This window comes from Erpetoichthys calabaricus, chromosome 17 (genome assembly GCF_900747795.2).
Source record: "Erpetoichthys calabaricus chromosome 17, fErpCal1.3, whole genome shotgun sequence".
NCBI classification, from domain to species: Eukaryota; Metazoa; Chordata; class Cladistia; order Polypteriformes; family Polypteridae; genus Erpetoichthys; species Erpetoichthys calabaricus.
The window spans coordinates 59,420,396-59,437,198 of record NC_041410.2 but is presented as its reverse complement, the minus strand read 5'-3'; the positions used below and the strand labels follow the sequence as shown (position 1 = coordinate 59,437,198).

Here is a 16,803-nt window from a genome sequence, read left to right as displayed (position 1 = left end):
CATTCAATCAATGCAAGATGTCCAGCAAGAGACCGACTATGGAGATTTTGTTCAGCGTATCAGGAACAAACAAGAAGAGTATAATCATCAAGTCACTGATGGCTGTGAATAATAGAGGATGGCATTTGCCGCATTTTAACGCAAGTTTTAATGAAAGGTCATATAGAGATACTTGTACTCTGAATGCCTTGCTGATATCTAATATGGTTCAAAGTCTACAGTTGCAAATGTACCTTGCCTCAGGTAGCATTATTGACACACTGCCTGTTGGTGAGCACAGAGTCAGAAATTCAGGCTTTCCTCAGTCATCTAAGGAAGTAAAAGTGTCAGTGAGCTTTCTTCACTATATCCAATATATCGTCAGAGATATTAACTCTCAGAAATTTAAAGCTGCTGGCCATATCTAAAACATCTTCTCTAATATATATTTTTCTTCACAAATCGTTTATTATTCAAATTAACTATTTCCAGTCTGGAAACTGTTCTCACCATGTTCAGTGACAGCAGTGGGTGGTGTCTTCAGCATCAGCTGTGCATGGTCTATAAATACTTGAAAGAGCTCTCCACGTCCCAACAGGTAAAAATCTTTAATTATCTGTAAGAAACCATACAGAAACAAACAGTTAAACCCTTTTCTACAAATCATTGAAACAAGCTTGGCAACACAGTAATGATCTGTACCCTAGTCTTATTCTTACCTTGAGTTGGCCCAAAAGGTCAGCTTCCTCAACCATTAGAGTCCATAAGTGCTGTTTGGAAAAAGAATGAGGGGTTTTGAATCTTTGACATGATATCATCAACAACACAGAATTGCATTAGGCTAAAAATTCTTTTACTGTGGAAGTACATTTGAAAAAGACATCTGGTGTACACAATGACAAAAAGAACTACCATTTTGACAACAACTACAGGGTTGCTAAATAAAAATGTGTAATATATCTCAGATACTATTTCAGTAAGTAATAATAATAATAACAACAATAATAATAATAATCATCATCATAAATGTATTTTACCTATAAAACTCATCTCCTATGCACAAAACACTTAATATTTAAGTCAATACTGATGGCATTCCCTTTCGCAAAGATGCTATAAAGCTTAATTTTAAGTACTGACAATAAAGCAGCACTAATATTTATACAAGACTGATACATGTGAATTGCACCATTATTGAGTCTGTTTTAGAATGTGGCAGAAGGCAGCTGAGGGTTTACAAGATGCAGAGATATAATCCATTAACTCAAAATTCCTCCTTGTTCTGAAACTTTTGACTATTCAGTAGCAATTTAACTCATTTTTAACTATAATAGTAGGAGATGAATTGCCCTAACCCTGACATAAAATGGTCTGCATCATACCAGGCTAGGTGCATTGGCAGTTAATCTTGAATCCATGCAGTCATTACAGAGGGACTTGGACCATATACAGGGTTGGGCAGATTTGTGGCAGATAAAATTTAATGCAAGTAAATGTAAAGTATTACATGTATGAAGTGAAAGTGTTAAGTTTGAATACACAACGGGAAATCTGAAAATCAAAAGTACACCTTTTGAGAAGGATTTAAGGAGTTGCAGTGGACTCGACTCTATCAACTGCCAGATAGCCTTCTTAATGGGTTCTGCACACTAACAGAATGTTAAGTTATATAGCACAATGTTTAGAGTGCAAGACAATGGAGGATATGCTCAAGCTTTATAACAACTGGTTAAATATCACCTAGAGTACTGTGTGCAGTTTTGGTCCCCAGGCTACATAAAGAACATAGTAGCACTAGAAAAAGTTTGGAGAAGAGCAGTTAGGCAGATTCAAGGGACACATGGGATAAGCTATGAGGAAAGATGACAACAGCACAGAGTCTCTTCAGTTTAAGCAAAAGGAGATTAAGAGGAGGAATTGTTCAAATGTTTAAAATTATGCATGGAATTAGTACAGTGGATCGAGACTGTTACTTTACAATGAGTTCGTCAAGAACACAATTGGAAACTTGTTAGGGGCAAGCTTCACAAAAACATTAGGAATTTTTTCTTCACACGGAGAACACAGACACATGGAATAAGTTACCAAGTACTGTGAAAGATAGTAGGATTTTATGGACTTTCAAAACTCAACTTGATGTTATTTTGGAAGAATTAAGTGGATAAGATTGGCAAGCTTCATTGGGTTGAATAGCCAGTTTTCCACTAGACTGTTCTAATATGTACTGTAGTTTCACATAGTCAAATACCTCACATATTGTATCTAGCACACTTTGTAGTGTCAACACTTTTTTAGCCTGTAACTGACAGGATGGCATTTTTCAGAAGAATTACTGGTGTTCACAAAAAATATATATACTTTTTATTTATATAGCACCTTTCTCATGCTCAAAAATATCAATAACAATCCTTTTTACTGCCACAAAAGGTTTTTTTTCTAGTAAACCACTTACAAGAAGATAACTTGAGAGTATTTCTACTGTGGGCTGCATTTCAGTGACTTAAAAGACATAGGCCTTTTTCTGTTATTATAATGTTTTGCACTACTTTCACCAGTAATACAACAACTGGAAACGCAAGTAACATGAACATGCTTAAACAGAACTTTGTCGTGTTGGGATACCATGCTCACAAAGAAGTAAAGTACATTGTAATAGCAAATTCAGCAGGATGAAGTGATATTTTGGTGAGCAATGGCTTGAACTAAATTTGGAGCAGCTAAATTTTCCATGGCACAAAAAATAAGTCTCTCATACATCTCTCGTAAAATAAAAGTGTGGACACTTTTCAATCGACATTCAAAATACACTTTTTAAAATCTTAGCAAAAGAACCCATCTTTTATTTTACGAGTGATGTATGAGAGACTTTTTACTTTTTAGTACACTTCTTAACTTAATATAAGCGTGAGTTTTAAAAAGTATTTTTAAAGCCCTCTAGCATCCTGGGGAGATAATGTCTTGAGCCCACTCTCTCCCCCCTGGTCCTTCCATCATATTGGCATCCAGCCATTTATACAGTATACACACAAACACGCACAAAAAATCATACACAAACACACAAATTCATAAAGTCATCACTGTTGCAAGGAAGATATTGTAGTGACACTGTTCACACAAACCTTACTAATTCCCCATTTTACAAGACCTGACATCACATTGTAAAATATAACTTCTGTGTATCCATCATTAATACCAGAATCCCTGAAGCCTGAGAAAATATTCATAATGCCGGGCCTTCTTAATTTTTCTCACAGCTCATCACAACTGCACCAACTCTGCACCAATAAGCGCCTTTGTTTTGCAAATGTGTCACCTGGTTCAGAATACCCTACCTCTGCAACTGTGCTTCGGATGCCATCAATTAGGTTCTCAAAATCAACAAGACTGAAAAGAGGTTGCTGCTTAAGATGATTAAACTCTGCAGCAAACAAATCCTCCTGATGCTTTAGAATAGAACCTGAGGAAAAGGCAGACAAGCTTTACTGGAAATGCAAATTTTGTCTGAAACAGAAAAAGCAATTCAATATCAAATACTTCTTGCTAAAAATAACACCAAAAACCCAAATAATGAACACTTATTGAAAGTTAGAGACTATGATGTCACATTAGTAAGTACAGTGGAACTTCGGTTCATGACCATAATTCGTTCCAAAACTCTGGTCGTAAACCGATTTGCTCGTGAACCGAAGCAATTTTCCCCATAGGATTGTATGTAAATACAATTAATCCGTTCCAGACCATACGAACTGTATGCAAATATATATATTTTTTTAAGTTTTTAAGCACAAATATAGTTAATTAAACCATAGAATGAACAGCGTAATAGTAAACTAAATGTAAAAACATTGAATAACACTGAGAAAACCTTGAACAACAGAGAAAACTAACACTGCAATAGTTTGCGTTATAGCGCTACCAACCACTGGCTAAAAACACTTTTTTTTTTTTTTTTTTTTTTTTTAAAGAGTTTTAAGCACAGGGAAAAAATGAACATTTGAAAAAATCCGTAATTTAATAAACTACCAACTAATATAACATTGCAACAATGCACGCTACGAACCGATCACTGTAAACAGAAGTGAAAACAAAATCAAGCCCAGTGCATTCTTTAACTGCCTTCCTACCTTATGCATCCAGCTCTCTCTCTCTCGCGCTGCCTGTGTGTGCGCGTCTCTCTCTCTCTCGTGCTGCCTGTGTGTGTGCGTGTCTCTCTCTCTCGTGCTGTCTGTGTGTGTGCGCGTCTCTCTCTCGCGGTGCCTGTGTGTGTGCGTCTGTCTCTCTCTCTCGCGCTGCCTGTGTGTGTGCGTCTGGCTCTCTCTCGCGCTACCTGTGTGTGTGCGTCTGGCCCTCTCTCGCGCTGCCTGTGTGTGTGTGTATATGTGTGTGTGTGTGTGTCGCGCTCCCTCACGCTCTCTCTCTCTTGCTCGCTGCACAGGAAATGCACAGGGAGAGACTGAACATGTACAAACCGAAAGGGAAACTGGCTTGTTCGTATACCGAGTGTGTGGTCGTGAACCGAGGCAAAAGTTTGGCAAACTTTTTGGTCGTAAACTGATTTGTACGTGTATCGAGACGTTCGTGAACCGAGGTTCCTGATAAACAGCTTTAACAGAAAAGTTTCACCTTTAGAATGTTGATCTATACGGCCATTAGAATAAAAACTACATTATCTTACCAGATCGAGATGGGTTTTGATTCTGATTTTCAAACATTTGGACAGATTCTCCCACAAACAGGATTTTTTCAGCTACACGAACTGGGATATAAGAAGGCAACATCTCTGCTCGTAAGGAAAACTGCTGTAAAGATGGGGCCAACATGTTCTCTTCCTCAATCAGGCGCTATTGAAAGATTCAACCAGGAAATTAAAGGATACATTTGAGAGCAGTATGCATAAGTTGCAGAGGAGATACTTAGAACTACAGTACATTCATTTATAAGATAAAACAGTAAATTACAAATGTATTATCCAAGAGGACAGTGATGAATAATTATCAAGCGATTATAAAATTGTACCTAATATATCAGTTATTTACTAGCTGTTCATCCTCCTCACCAGGTCCTGTAGCTCTCTTAGCTGTTTTCCAGTCAGGCCACCAATTCCCAGGTCTTCATCATCCTCTTCAAGGGGAGCAGATCCTCCTCCGGCACTTGGGCCTTGCTTTACAAAGAATTCCTCACTCTGGTCCAGTAACAAGCCATGCAACATCCAGGCAGCTAGCTGTTTGTACATTACACCATGACAAACAGCAAGGATCCTAAGCAGGCAGAAATAGCATATAAATATTATGTAGCACATTCTCCAAGTAGATATTGAAGTAAAACGTTTAGTTTAAGTTCAGTTTTAAAATACACTGTGACACAAAAAGTGACAATAAAATGAACTTTTAAAAAACATATTATCCCACCTGCCCAAAATTTTATTGTATTACCATATGGAATCCTTAATACTACACATTTAAATTTTTGTCACTAATCAATATAAATTATTTACACATAAACAGAAAGTGAACAGTTCCATAAGTTCAGCATTTTCTTCATGGAGTCATTGACGGGCCCCTTCTCAGATGATAAAGTCCCTGTATGAAGTTTGGCAGATTAAAACGTTAGAATAATTAAGACGAGAGCAAGCCATTCAGCCCAACAAAGCTTTCCAGTTCTATTCACTTCATTTTTCCAAAACAATATCAAATCTATTTTTGAAAGTCCCTAAAGTCCTACTGTCTACCACACTACATGGTAGCTCATTTCATGCGTCTATGGTCCTCTGTGAAAAGCAAAAATCCCTAATGCATGCATGAAATTTATCCTTGACAAGTTTCCAACTATGTCCAGTATTTTTTATTACCTCATTTCAAAATAACTTGATCCACTGTATTAATTACCTTCATTGTTTTAAACACTTAATCATGTCTCCTCTTAATCTTCTTTTGATTAAACTGAAAAGGCCCAGCTCATTTATTCTTTCCTCATAATTCAACTCCTGCAGACCTGGAATCTGCCTAGTCACTCCTCTCTGGACTTTTTCTAGCGCTGCAATGTCTTTTTTATAGCCTGGAGACCAAAACTGCTCACAGTACTCCAGATGAGGCCTCACCAGTGCATTATAAAAGCTTCAGTATAACCTCCTTGGACTTGTACTCTACAGATTGTGCTATATAATCTAGCATTCTGTTAGCCTTCTTATTGACTTCTAAAAACTGTCAGATAGTGTCAAGTTCACTACAACGCCTAAATCATTCTCATAAGATATAGTTTTACTTTTCACACCCCCTCATTGTGTATTCAAACCTAACATTTTTTATTTCCTATGTAATAAATTTACATTTTACTTTACAACAAATTTGAAACTATCAGTGTAGCAAGAAGGCTATTAGTGCCAATGTGATTTGTGAAATTTATTTCAAAGATTTGCAATTCAATTGAGACAGACAGAGACTGCCAGAGAGACGGACAAATCACAGCTACAAGTCAGGTTAAGGAAATGAGCAGAAAAAAACATGAAGGGCACAAGCAGGTTATTTTAAAAAGTGCTGCTGTCTGTTTGACCAATATGGTTAAAAAAAATCCAGAGTCTGTGATAAATGATGACAACAGGTGAAGGTATTAACAAACAGCCAGTTCTTCTGGTAGTCATCCATATCTGACATCTGAATATGTAATTATGAGAGTGTTTATAATGACAAGGATCCAGCATAAGGTCAGAAACGTCTTTGCCATGCCGTTGACATTCCCTGCTGGATGGGACAACTGTGTGTCAGCATTCTCCCACTTGGTTGTGATGTTCCTTGGCTTCTATCCAGCTTTAATAGGCATAATATTCTGGGAATGAATTTTATCTTTTAAAGCCATGGTTTTCAAACTTTTTTGAACAAGAACCACTCCGCGAGGACCAGTAAACTGAAGTACCACTGTCAATGAATCGTTAATTTACGCCCGTGTTGTTTTGAAGAAAAAGTCACTATAATCACTATAATGACTAATTATGACGTTAAAGTGATATTAAACTAATTAAGGAAATGGGTGCCCACGCTAATAAAAGCCGGCTTGGAGTCTTCCACACATTTACAGTAGTATACTTATACTATATATGATTATATGCAACATATTGTCATTCTAGCAACATCGATTCCAGAGTTTGAAAACTGTGGTTTTAAAGCATGTTAAACACATATATCTCTTTTTGTACCATATTTCTCTCTTATAATTATTTTCCACCATGGGTACAAAAGGGATTGGTTCTAGTCAGTTCTGCATCAAGAAACACATCCCAGGGAGAAAGAGAGCCCCCTGCTGAATACAATCTGCCAATCCACCTAGCTTGGTATTATCTGAAAATTTAACCAACTGTTGCTTATATTTCTTTCCAAGTCATTTATGTATATTAAAAACAGAAGCGGCCCTAGAACTGAGCTCTTTGGAACACCACTTTTAACGTCAGCCAGTTCCTCTCACCATAACCCTCTGCTTCCTGTGTCTAGGCAAATTTTGCACCCATTAACAAAGCAACATCCTGAACTCCCAATTCTTTCAGTTTAATGCCCAACCTTTCATATGGCACTTTATTAAATGCTTTCTGAGTGCTGATAAATACTATCATATGCTCCACTTTGGTTGTTTCCTTTTGTTGCTTCCTCATCCTCAGAATTCCAGTATGTTGGTAAAATATGACCTCCCTATTCTAAACCCATGCTGACTGCTCAGTAAAACTCCTGTTCTTGTCATTTGTTGCAAAATCCTTCCCTTAATAATTCCTTCCATTAATTTTATATTTTTATATAACGGGAAAATATCTGCCATTTTCCAGTCCTCCAGAATTTCCCCAGTGAGCAGTGACTTAATAATATGTGTTTGCACAGTGTTTTAAATGCTATCTTTTCACTGCACATGGACCTTTATAATAAAGAATATTCATTGGTTGTACTATGGAGGACAAAAAATTACTTACAAGTAAATAAATAAATTGTTGGCATAAATAAAGAAAAAGAAATTATTGGTAAATATAAATAAAAACTTGCCATAAAATAATAAATAAATATGCAGAATAAATGAATGCATACATAAGATTTATGATTGTCTGGGGTGGTCTTGGGGGAGAGGAGGGATACCCAGGCAGAAGCAATCGTAAATGATTTACTAGTTCTCTTTACTTCTTTCTAGTCACACAATGCTTTCCACAAGGAAAACGCTAGCTGTGTTGCTAAGAGAAGTTTCTGAGCAGCGGGAACATTGTAAGTTGCAATGTACCTAAGGACCAAGACCACACTACGCAGTACAGTACTAAGAGGAGAGGATCCTCGGGTCTAAGTGTTGTCGTTGTTGTGAACAGTGGAACAAGATCAATACAAAGTTTAACTACTCTGTAGCTACTCTCATTTTAGCCTTATTTTTCTCCTTGGTTTTCTCAACTGGCTGTCTGATTAACCGTTAATTGTGTTACACCAGCAATTAATATCTTGCTCTTTTTCAATTAACATCTTACAGCAGCATATTTCCTTCAAATTTAGAGAGTACAGGGGAAAAAATATGTCCTCATGAAACTTAATAAAAATAATTGCAATCGTTAAGCTACATTTGATCAAAATGAGTGTCATTCATTATAAATTTACATTATTCACATTAAGCATTTGAAAAGGCCATGAAAGCTATGGAAAGAACAAAGAAAGTAACAAGGATGAAAAGTAAGTAATAATATCATATGATGATGTTTTACCATCTGCGGTGGGTTGGCACCCTGCCCAGGATTGGTTCCTGCCTTGTGCCCTGTGTTGGCTGGGATTGGCTCCAGCAGACCCCCGTGACCCTGTGTTCGGATTCAGCGGGTTGGAAAATGGATGGATGGATGGATGTTTTACCATCAGAGTGACCTGGGTGTGTGTCCTGGCATATGCAAGAAAAAAGTAATGCAGCATGTTGTACTGAATTTACACCCCCCTACCAAATTACCACCACCACCAAACCCCCTCAACGTGCACACAGGTCTCACAAGCTAAAGGATATTTTTTCTATCTTTCTTAAGGTAAATATGTAAGGGCTATTGATTAATTATTTTATACAATCAGCCTTGAGATTAGATCGGGAGAATACTCGTAAAGATATCTGTGTCATGAAGAAAAGTTCTCTCTCTTTGAAGAAGAAAGTTTCGGAGTCCAGATGGGAATGCAGAATAAAAATCTTTGTTACACAGCAATGTAACAAAGATTTAACAATGGTGCAAGTACTATAACTAGGATGTGCATCCATTTATATTATATTTATTATCATTTATGCAAAATACTCTCCTCCTTCTAGTTCTTCCATAATGCTCAAACCCACTGACTGAAACTTGCCAACATTAATCCTTACCCTACACATATGTCCGAGACTTGTTTATTGATCGATTCCCACCAATTAATCTGGAATCAGGAGGACCCGCACATGAGATACTGGGCTGCTCAAACAAAAGTTACTTGATGCACAGGCATCTCTCAAGGCTCAAGTTTTAGGCAGATGCATTTCTAAAACAATGGCACTTAGTTTTCTTATAGTACATGCTATCCTTGGCTTGTCATTACCTAGTGCTAGTGTCCAAGCAAGCAAGGTACTGGCCACTGCAAGTGAAAGTAAGCGACATTGAGCCAATAAGCACAGGCAGTTTTCTAGCTGTTTGGAAGAAATACAAATACAGGTACAAGCCTTTACCATTTAACTCTTATATAACCTAAAGCTGGCTAATACAACACATTTTACTTTAACTTTATTAAAACGCATCAATAGACAGAACTTACAAAGCATTTACCTTCAGCTAAATATTGTTTCATTTTTTTTCACTAGTTGTCATTGGCAAACAAGAAAACCAGTTAACATTCCTTTGTGTCCAAGCAAGGCCAAGCTAATGGAGCGCAGATCAGCCAATCCATTGGACTAATAGTGCCTTAGAAAATGATTGGGGTTGCCCACCTCATTAACATAGAAATGAATAAATCCATAAATAAATAAAGAACTAAATTAATAAATCTTACTTATTTATTCATTCAATATACAGCTTAGGATTTATATATCTATTTATTTGTATCAGCAATTTATTTATTTATGCCAAAGAATTATTTATTTATTTACTTACTTTAAAGCCGCGTATTGTCCTCCATACTATACTGCAGCCATTTTCAAATTAAAAGTCATGCACTTATTTTCGTTAAATAGTGAATTTTAATAAAGGAGCTTGTTGCCTCCTTTGTATCCTAGTGCAATGGCCCATCTAAAACTACAAGTGTACTGTCTGTCACATGGGTTAAAGGAGGAGTGCTCGTCATGTGACTTTTGGAAGTGGGGTTCAATGACTATATTCGTTTCCTTTTTAAACTATACACTAATTGTATGAGATTTCCTATCCTTTATCCTGTCACTGAGGATTTCAAAAAAGAGAGAAAACTATGACATGAAAAATGCACGAGGGCTATCTCAAAAGCTTGCTGCTCCTCATTCCCCTACCAAAAGGCCCTTTCTTCTCAGTTTAGCTGATAAAGGGGGGAAGCAATTGTGGCAAATTGGAGGACAAATAGTCTATAGTATGAGGCCAGGCCCATAAATGCCTAGACCTGCCTCACATTTACAGGAAACAGCCCTCAGATGTCATGGACCTTAAAGGCTTCCATGGCCATGCCCTGGCTGCAAGCACAATACCCCAGGTAAGTGACTTCCCGTTGCAACAGGCAACACTTGTCCAGATGTAATTTTGGCCCAACCATGCAGAGTCACTCCAAAACTGCCCTCAGTGCTTCCAGTGCTGCTGGATCCATGAGACAATATCTCATCCAAATAGACAAGATAGTCAGTGCGAGGCAATCTAGTCAGGTTCTGGTTCATTAATCTTTCGAATGTGGCCAAGGCATTTCACAATCCAAAGGGAAATACCTTGAAATGCCATAATCCCTCACCAATTGAAAAAGCAGTTTTCTCGCATGCATTTTGAGCCAGTTCTACTGTACATGACAGTACCCTGTACCGTTCCTCGAGTAGGCAAGATTATTATATGCGCTGCCATCCTAGGGCGGCAGCAAAGAAAGAAAAATAAATAATAAATAATAATTCGGGGCGCGAGCAACCAACACTACTTTCCTGCTACACCACCACAAGTACAGAAACACACCAGTGAATACAGAGTTAAGTTAAAAAATGATTATTACACACACTTAACAAAACCCCTATATACATATTATCGCACTGCAGCGCTTCCCAACCCACACAAATCACAGCACAAAACACTTAAACACATACGCCACTAATACATAAATATGAGAAAGAGAAAAAGAAAAAAATAATAAATTCGTAGTCCTTTAAATATTCTCAGTTCAGGGATCACCATCTCAGTCAGTGGTGGGGAATGATGCGCCAAACCATACCTCCTGTTCCGGAAAACTTACAGATCAACAGTCCCTTGTGCTGGCCCATCAGGTCCTCTCCCGAATACCTTCACCAGAAAGGGAAAATAATTTGACCTGAAATGAACCCAGGTTCACCTGACGTTTTCCATGCTGTGTCAATCTCTTTCCCTCTTGCCTTTTCCTTTTATAGCATCTGCGTCTCTCTTGGCTCTGCGCTCCTTCTCTCCTTTTTCCACCACCCATTTACATACTGTACAAATTTGGATGATAAATTGGACTGGACTGCCAATACTGATGCTCTGTGTAAGAAAGGACAGAGCCGACTATACTTCCTTAGAAGGCTGGCGTCCATCAACATAAGATATTGCAGATGTTCTATCAGACAGTTGTGGCGAGTGCCCTTTTCTACGCGGTGGTGTGCTGGGGAGGCAGCATTAAGAAGAGGGATGCCTCACGCCTGGACAAACTGGTGAGGAAGGCAGGCTCTATTGTAGGCACGGAGCTGGACAGTTTGACATCCGTGGCAGAGCAACAGGCACTGAGCAGGCTCCTGTCAATAATGGAGAATCCACTCCATCCACTAAACAGTATCATCTCCAGACAGAGGAGCAGCTTCAGCGACAGACTGCTGTTAATGTCCTGCTCCACTGACAAACTGAGGAGATCATTCCTCCACCACACTATGCGAATCTTCAATTCCCCCCAGGGTTGGGGGTAAACGTTAAGATTATACAAAGTTATTGTTTGCCTGTATACCTGCATTGTTATCACTCTTTAATTTAATATTGTTCTTTATCAGTATGCTGCTGCTGGAGTATGTGAATTTCCCCTTGGGATGAATTAAGTATCTATCTACCAATTAAGCCATTCCGCTATTATAGCGAAATGGGGGAAAGGTGCAAACTCACAGTGACACACATACACACACACACACACACACACACACACATATATTCCAGACAACCACTAAAACCCACTCCACAAGTTCAAGGTGGAAAACCAGTTAGACCCTGCCAGTAGATCAAGAGCCTCATCCATCCACAGGAGAGAGTACAACTTCCTCTTGGTTACCTGGTTCAGCTTCCAGTAATCGACACAAGAAGCGCCAGTCTCCAGTTTTGTTTTTCACAAGTACTACTGGCGAGCACCAGGGAGAGTTTGAAGGCTCAACAATATATATCTTGGTAATTTCTTTAGTAAGAGTAGATGTACCACTTGAAGGCACCGTGACTGTTTGATGGGCCACCATCTCCAATATCAATGTCATGCAGGACCATGTGAGTTCACCCAGTTTCAGCTGAACAGGTAGTGAACCAATATTGATAATCAAACAGTAGGTCCAGAAGCAGCTGCTGCCGGTCAAGGCTTAGTCCTTAAATGTCAATTCAGCCCTGGCAGTTTGTGAAAAGTGCAGATAGGCCCAACTTACCAGGGTTGATTAAATTCATCCAAAGCGGCACCCAATTGCAAAGAGAAGTGAAGACAACTCTGTAAGGTCCTCCGATGGCTCATCTTCTAGAACTTGTAGTGCATCTCCTTTTCTTCCTTCTAGGGTCAATCACTTTTTAGACTCAACAGTCCTGCATCCTATATGCATCATTTTATATTATATATATATATATATACAGTGTAACCTCTAGATACGAGTTTAATTCGTTCCAGAACTGAGCTTGTATAGCGAATTTCTCGTATCTAGAACAAACTTCCCCATTGAAAATAATGGAAATCCAGTTAATCCGTTCTGCACCCCAAATATATTAACATAAAAATCAATTTTCCTAACAAATAACACTGATAAATTATATATACTGTAGTCTACCTTTAATAAATAACACTGGTAAATAATATAACTGATTATTAAAAGAATCAAAACAGGTGTCCAAAGTGCAGTAGAGCATTCAATAAATCTTTAAATAAATAATCCTTAAAACAGTTGTGAAGTGGAGGTTTAAAATACACAAGAATAACAATCTTTTAACACGAGGTTAAAACGTCAACAAGAAGCAGTCTTTAAAAACAGATGACAATCCCCGGTGCTTCTTCTCTGTTAGCGTCTCACCTGCGGGCTCTGCAACAGGCGAGACACTTAATGCAGCTGACCTTCTCTACACCGTCCTGATTCAGCTGTTTGGCTCGCCTGTTCAGCTACACGCGAGCCTGCACTTGCCTGCTCGCTCGCTCTCTCTCTCTCTCTCTCTCTCTCTCTCTCTCTCTCTCTCTCTCTCTCCTTTTACTTTTTCTCCCCCTTAACCGGCTCGCGCTTCTCTATATATGCGGGGAGGACATGGCAGCTGCAGCCCATCAGCCACAGGAACAATCATGGATGTGGGCAGTTTCCCACCTGTGCACTTAAGTGACAAACGCAGACACCGCAGATCGCGGCTCGCAACTGCTACCACGCCCCCTTGCTAAGCCGCGAGCTATACCCACAGCCTGGCTCGTGGCTCGTTACGCGAACCAATGCTCGTATTTAGAGCTGAATTTTTCGCTCATACTTTCCTCGTATTTTGAATTTCTCGTATACAGAGGTGCTCGTATCTCGAGGTTCCACTATATATATATATATATATATATATATATATATATATATATATATATATATATAGGTGGCAGCATATCTTCAGATTTGCTCCAGGCTAGCCACAAGGCCACATAGGAAAAGTAGTTGGTGTGTTGGGCATCTCCAGGACCACGGTAAAGAGCTATTGGGAAACAACCTCCATACTTTCATCCATCAGATCCAGAAGTGTTTCTGATGTACCCGAAGAACTGTCACGTCTAATCCTGAAAGAACAATTCCCTAACCAAGTGTTATTGTTTTGTAAGTGCTTCCTCCCTGGCTTTATTTTCCTTCTTTTTGTTTATTCCAAAAATATTTTATTATTCTGTCATTTGTGTTAACATTTTAATTGTCTTTCTTGTTATATATATATATATATATATATATATATATATATATATATATATATATATATTTGGTTTTAAATAATCACGTTGCAGTGAATAGGCCTCCCAGACATAGCATGTGTGTGGACTGTGGTCAACCTTTCTTAAGGTATAAGGGACTTAAAGTACTGAGGCACTCATCTTTATACTATAGTTGTCTGACTTATTTTGGATATGCTGGATTTCTGTAAGAGCTTTTTGTGATTATTCTGGCTTCTGCATCCTTGCTCTTCTTCCAGTCTTGGCTTTGGGATTATGGACTTGGCTTTTATTCTCTTTTGGTATGACTTTTAGGCAAACTTTTTGACATTCTTGTTCTTTGATTTTTTTTTTAAATCTTATATACAGTGGGTACGGAAAGTATTCAGACCCCCTTCAATTTTTCACTCTTTGTCATATTGCAGCCATTTGCTAAAATCATTTAAATTAATTTTTTCCCTCATTAATGTACACACAGCACCCCATATTGACAGACAAAAAAAAGAATTTTTGAAATTGTTGCAGATTTATTAAAAAAGAAAAACTGAAATATCACATGGTCCTAAGTATTCAGACCCTTTGCTCAGTATTTAGTAGAAGCACCCTTTTGAGCTAATACAACCATGAGTCTTCTTGGGAAAGATGCAACAAGTTTTTCACACCTGGATTTGGAGATCCTCTGCCATTCCTCCTTGCAGATCCTCTCCAGTTCTGTCAGGTTGGATGGTAAACGTTGGTGGACAGCCATTTTTAGGTCTCTCCAGAGATGCTCAATTGGGTTTAAGTCAGGGCTCTGGCTGGGCCGTTCAAGAACAGTCACAGAGTTGTTGTGAAGCCACTCCTTCGTTATTTTAGCTGTGTGCTTAGGGTCATTGTCTTTTTGGAAGGTAAACCTTCGGCCCAGTCTGAGGTCCTTAGCACTCTGGAGAAGGTTTTTGTCCAGGATATCCCTGTACTTGGCCGCATTCATCTTTCCCTCGATTGCAACCAGTCGTCCTGTCCCTGCAGCTGAAAAACACCCCCACAGCATGATGCTGCCACCGCCATGCTTCACTGTGGGGACTGTATTGGACAAGTGATGAGCAGTGCCTGGTTGTCTCCACACATACCGCTTAGAATTAAGGCCAAAAAGTTCTATCTTGGTCTCATCAGACCAGAGAATCTTATTTCTCACCATCTCAGAGTCCTTCAGGTGTCTTTTAGCAAACTCCATGCGGGCTGTCATGTGTCTTGCACTGAGGTATGTGTGCTGTGTGTACATTAATGAGGGGAAAAAATTAATTTAAATGATTTTAGCAAATGGCTGCAATATGACAAAGAGTGAAAAATTGAAGGGGGTCTGAATACTTTCCGTACCCACTGTAAATAAATAATTACATTATCATTGAGAATTATTATATTTATTTTTGAGAAAGGTTTTACAGTTCCATTCTCCTGTTTGAATAATGCAGGTCCTTCTATCTTATACAGGCAGCAAAATCTACTTTGACTTTAGAGGCCAGGCTTAATCTGTGCTTTCTGAGTCTCATTGAATCATTGAGGCCAAATTTTCAAAGGTGAACCCTTTATTTTGACTTTTGCAGTCCAGCAATAATAACAATTAGCACACGTCTTGCATTAAAACCCAGAACTGCAACAAAGAAGCCTCTAGTCCAAAAAATACTCTAATTTTCACAACCTGCAAACCTATTTTTGTTCTTTCCTTTATCTTCTCAACTCCTGACTCTGACTCACCTTACTAAGTAGGAGAGGCTCTTTAAAGAATACTTTATATTTATAGCTGTTTTGCAAAGAAATCCAGAATTTCATTTTCACTTTGAGATAGATTTACACTATTAATATTGTTAAATAACAGAGTATTCAAATACTTCAATATTATTATTCACATGTAATTAATTTCCACTGTTATTTAAAACAAGATCTCTACAGGTAACATATTCATAGCAAGCTTACTTTTCCAATGCCATCCGTACTGGGGGGAGACCTCCACAGCTATGTTTGTAAACAGTCTCTAGAATCTGACATCCGTGTATCTATAAATTAAATATTAAAAAGAAAAAAAAAATAATTACCATGGCTTTTCAAGTTACCACTGGTAGTTTAAAACTTGTTCTGGCACTGCACGTCTATCGTTTGATGATTGGGTTATATATATATATATAAGATGGATGCTGCATAGCACCTGCCCGACACAGATTGGACACGGGAGGCATGTGTAAAACAGATAAAACTATTTATAGTGTCCACTGCTGCTCCCCCTGAATATAGTGTGCAGGGGCGTCCCGGCTGGGCATGGACGCCAGCCGCCTGCCACAATATCAATATATATATATATATATATATATATATATATATATATATATATATATATATAGTGATAGATGGCCAGGAACCCTGCCCCGCCAAGACTCCTGGAGGAAGGACGGACTGGGATTGCGGCACTATTCTTTCTTGGGCACCTGGATGGTCCTTGAACCCTGGAGGACAGTGCTTCCGGTACACCAGAAAGTGCTGACGGACCAGTGATGGTGAATGC

General features: G+C 38.5%; 1 protein-coding gene across 1 annotated transcript in view; it reads right to left on the bottom strand.

Annotated features, from left to right (window-relative positions):
* tubgcp4 (tubulin, gamma complex associated protein 4) overlaps window positions 1-16,803 on the bottom strand; it is a 106,740-nt gene that overhangs the window by 28,256 nt on the left and 61,681 nt on the right. The window contains exons 6-11 of the mRNA XM_051920218.1: window positions 16,221-16,300; window positions 5,036-5,237; window positions 4,655-4,820; window positions 3,312-3,436; window positions 699-749; window positions 490-595 (exon numbers count right to left, since the gene is read on the bottom strand). Of these exons, the coding sequence (XP_051776178.1) occupies window positions 490-595; window positions 699-749; window positions 3,312-3,436; window positions 4,655-4,820; window positions 5,036-5,237; window positions 16,221-16,300 (730 nt within the window). The remainder of the gene's footprint in view (window positions 1-489; window positions 596-698; window positions 750-3,311; window positions 3,437-4,654; window positions 4,821-5,035; window positions 5,238-16,220; window positions 16,301-16,803) is intronic.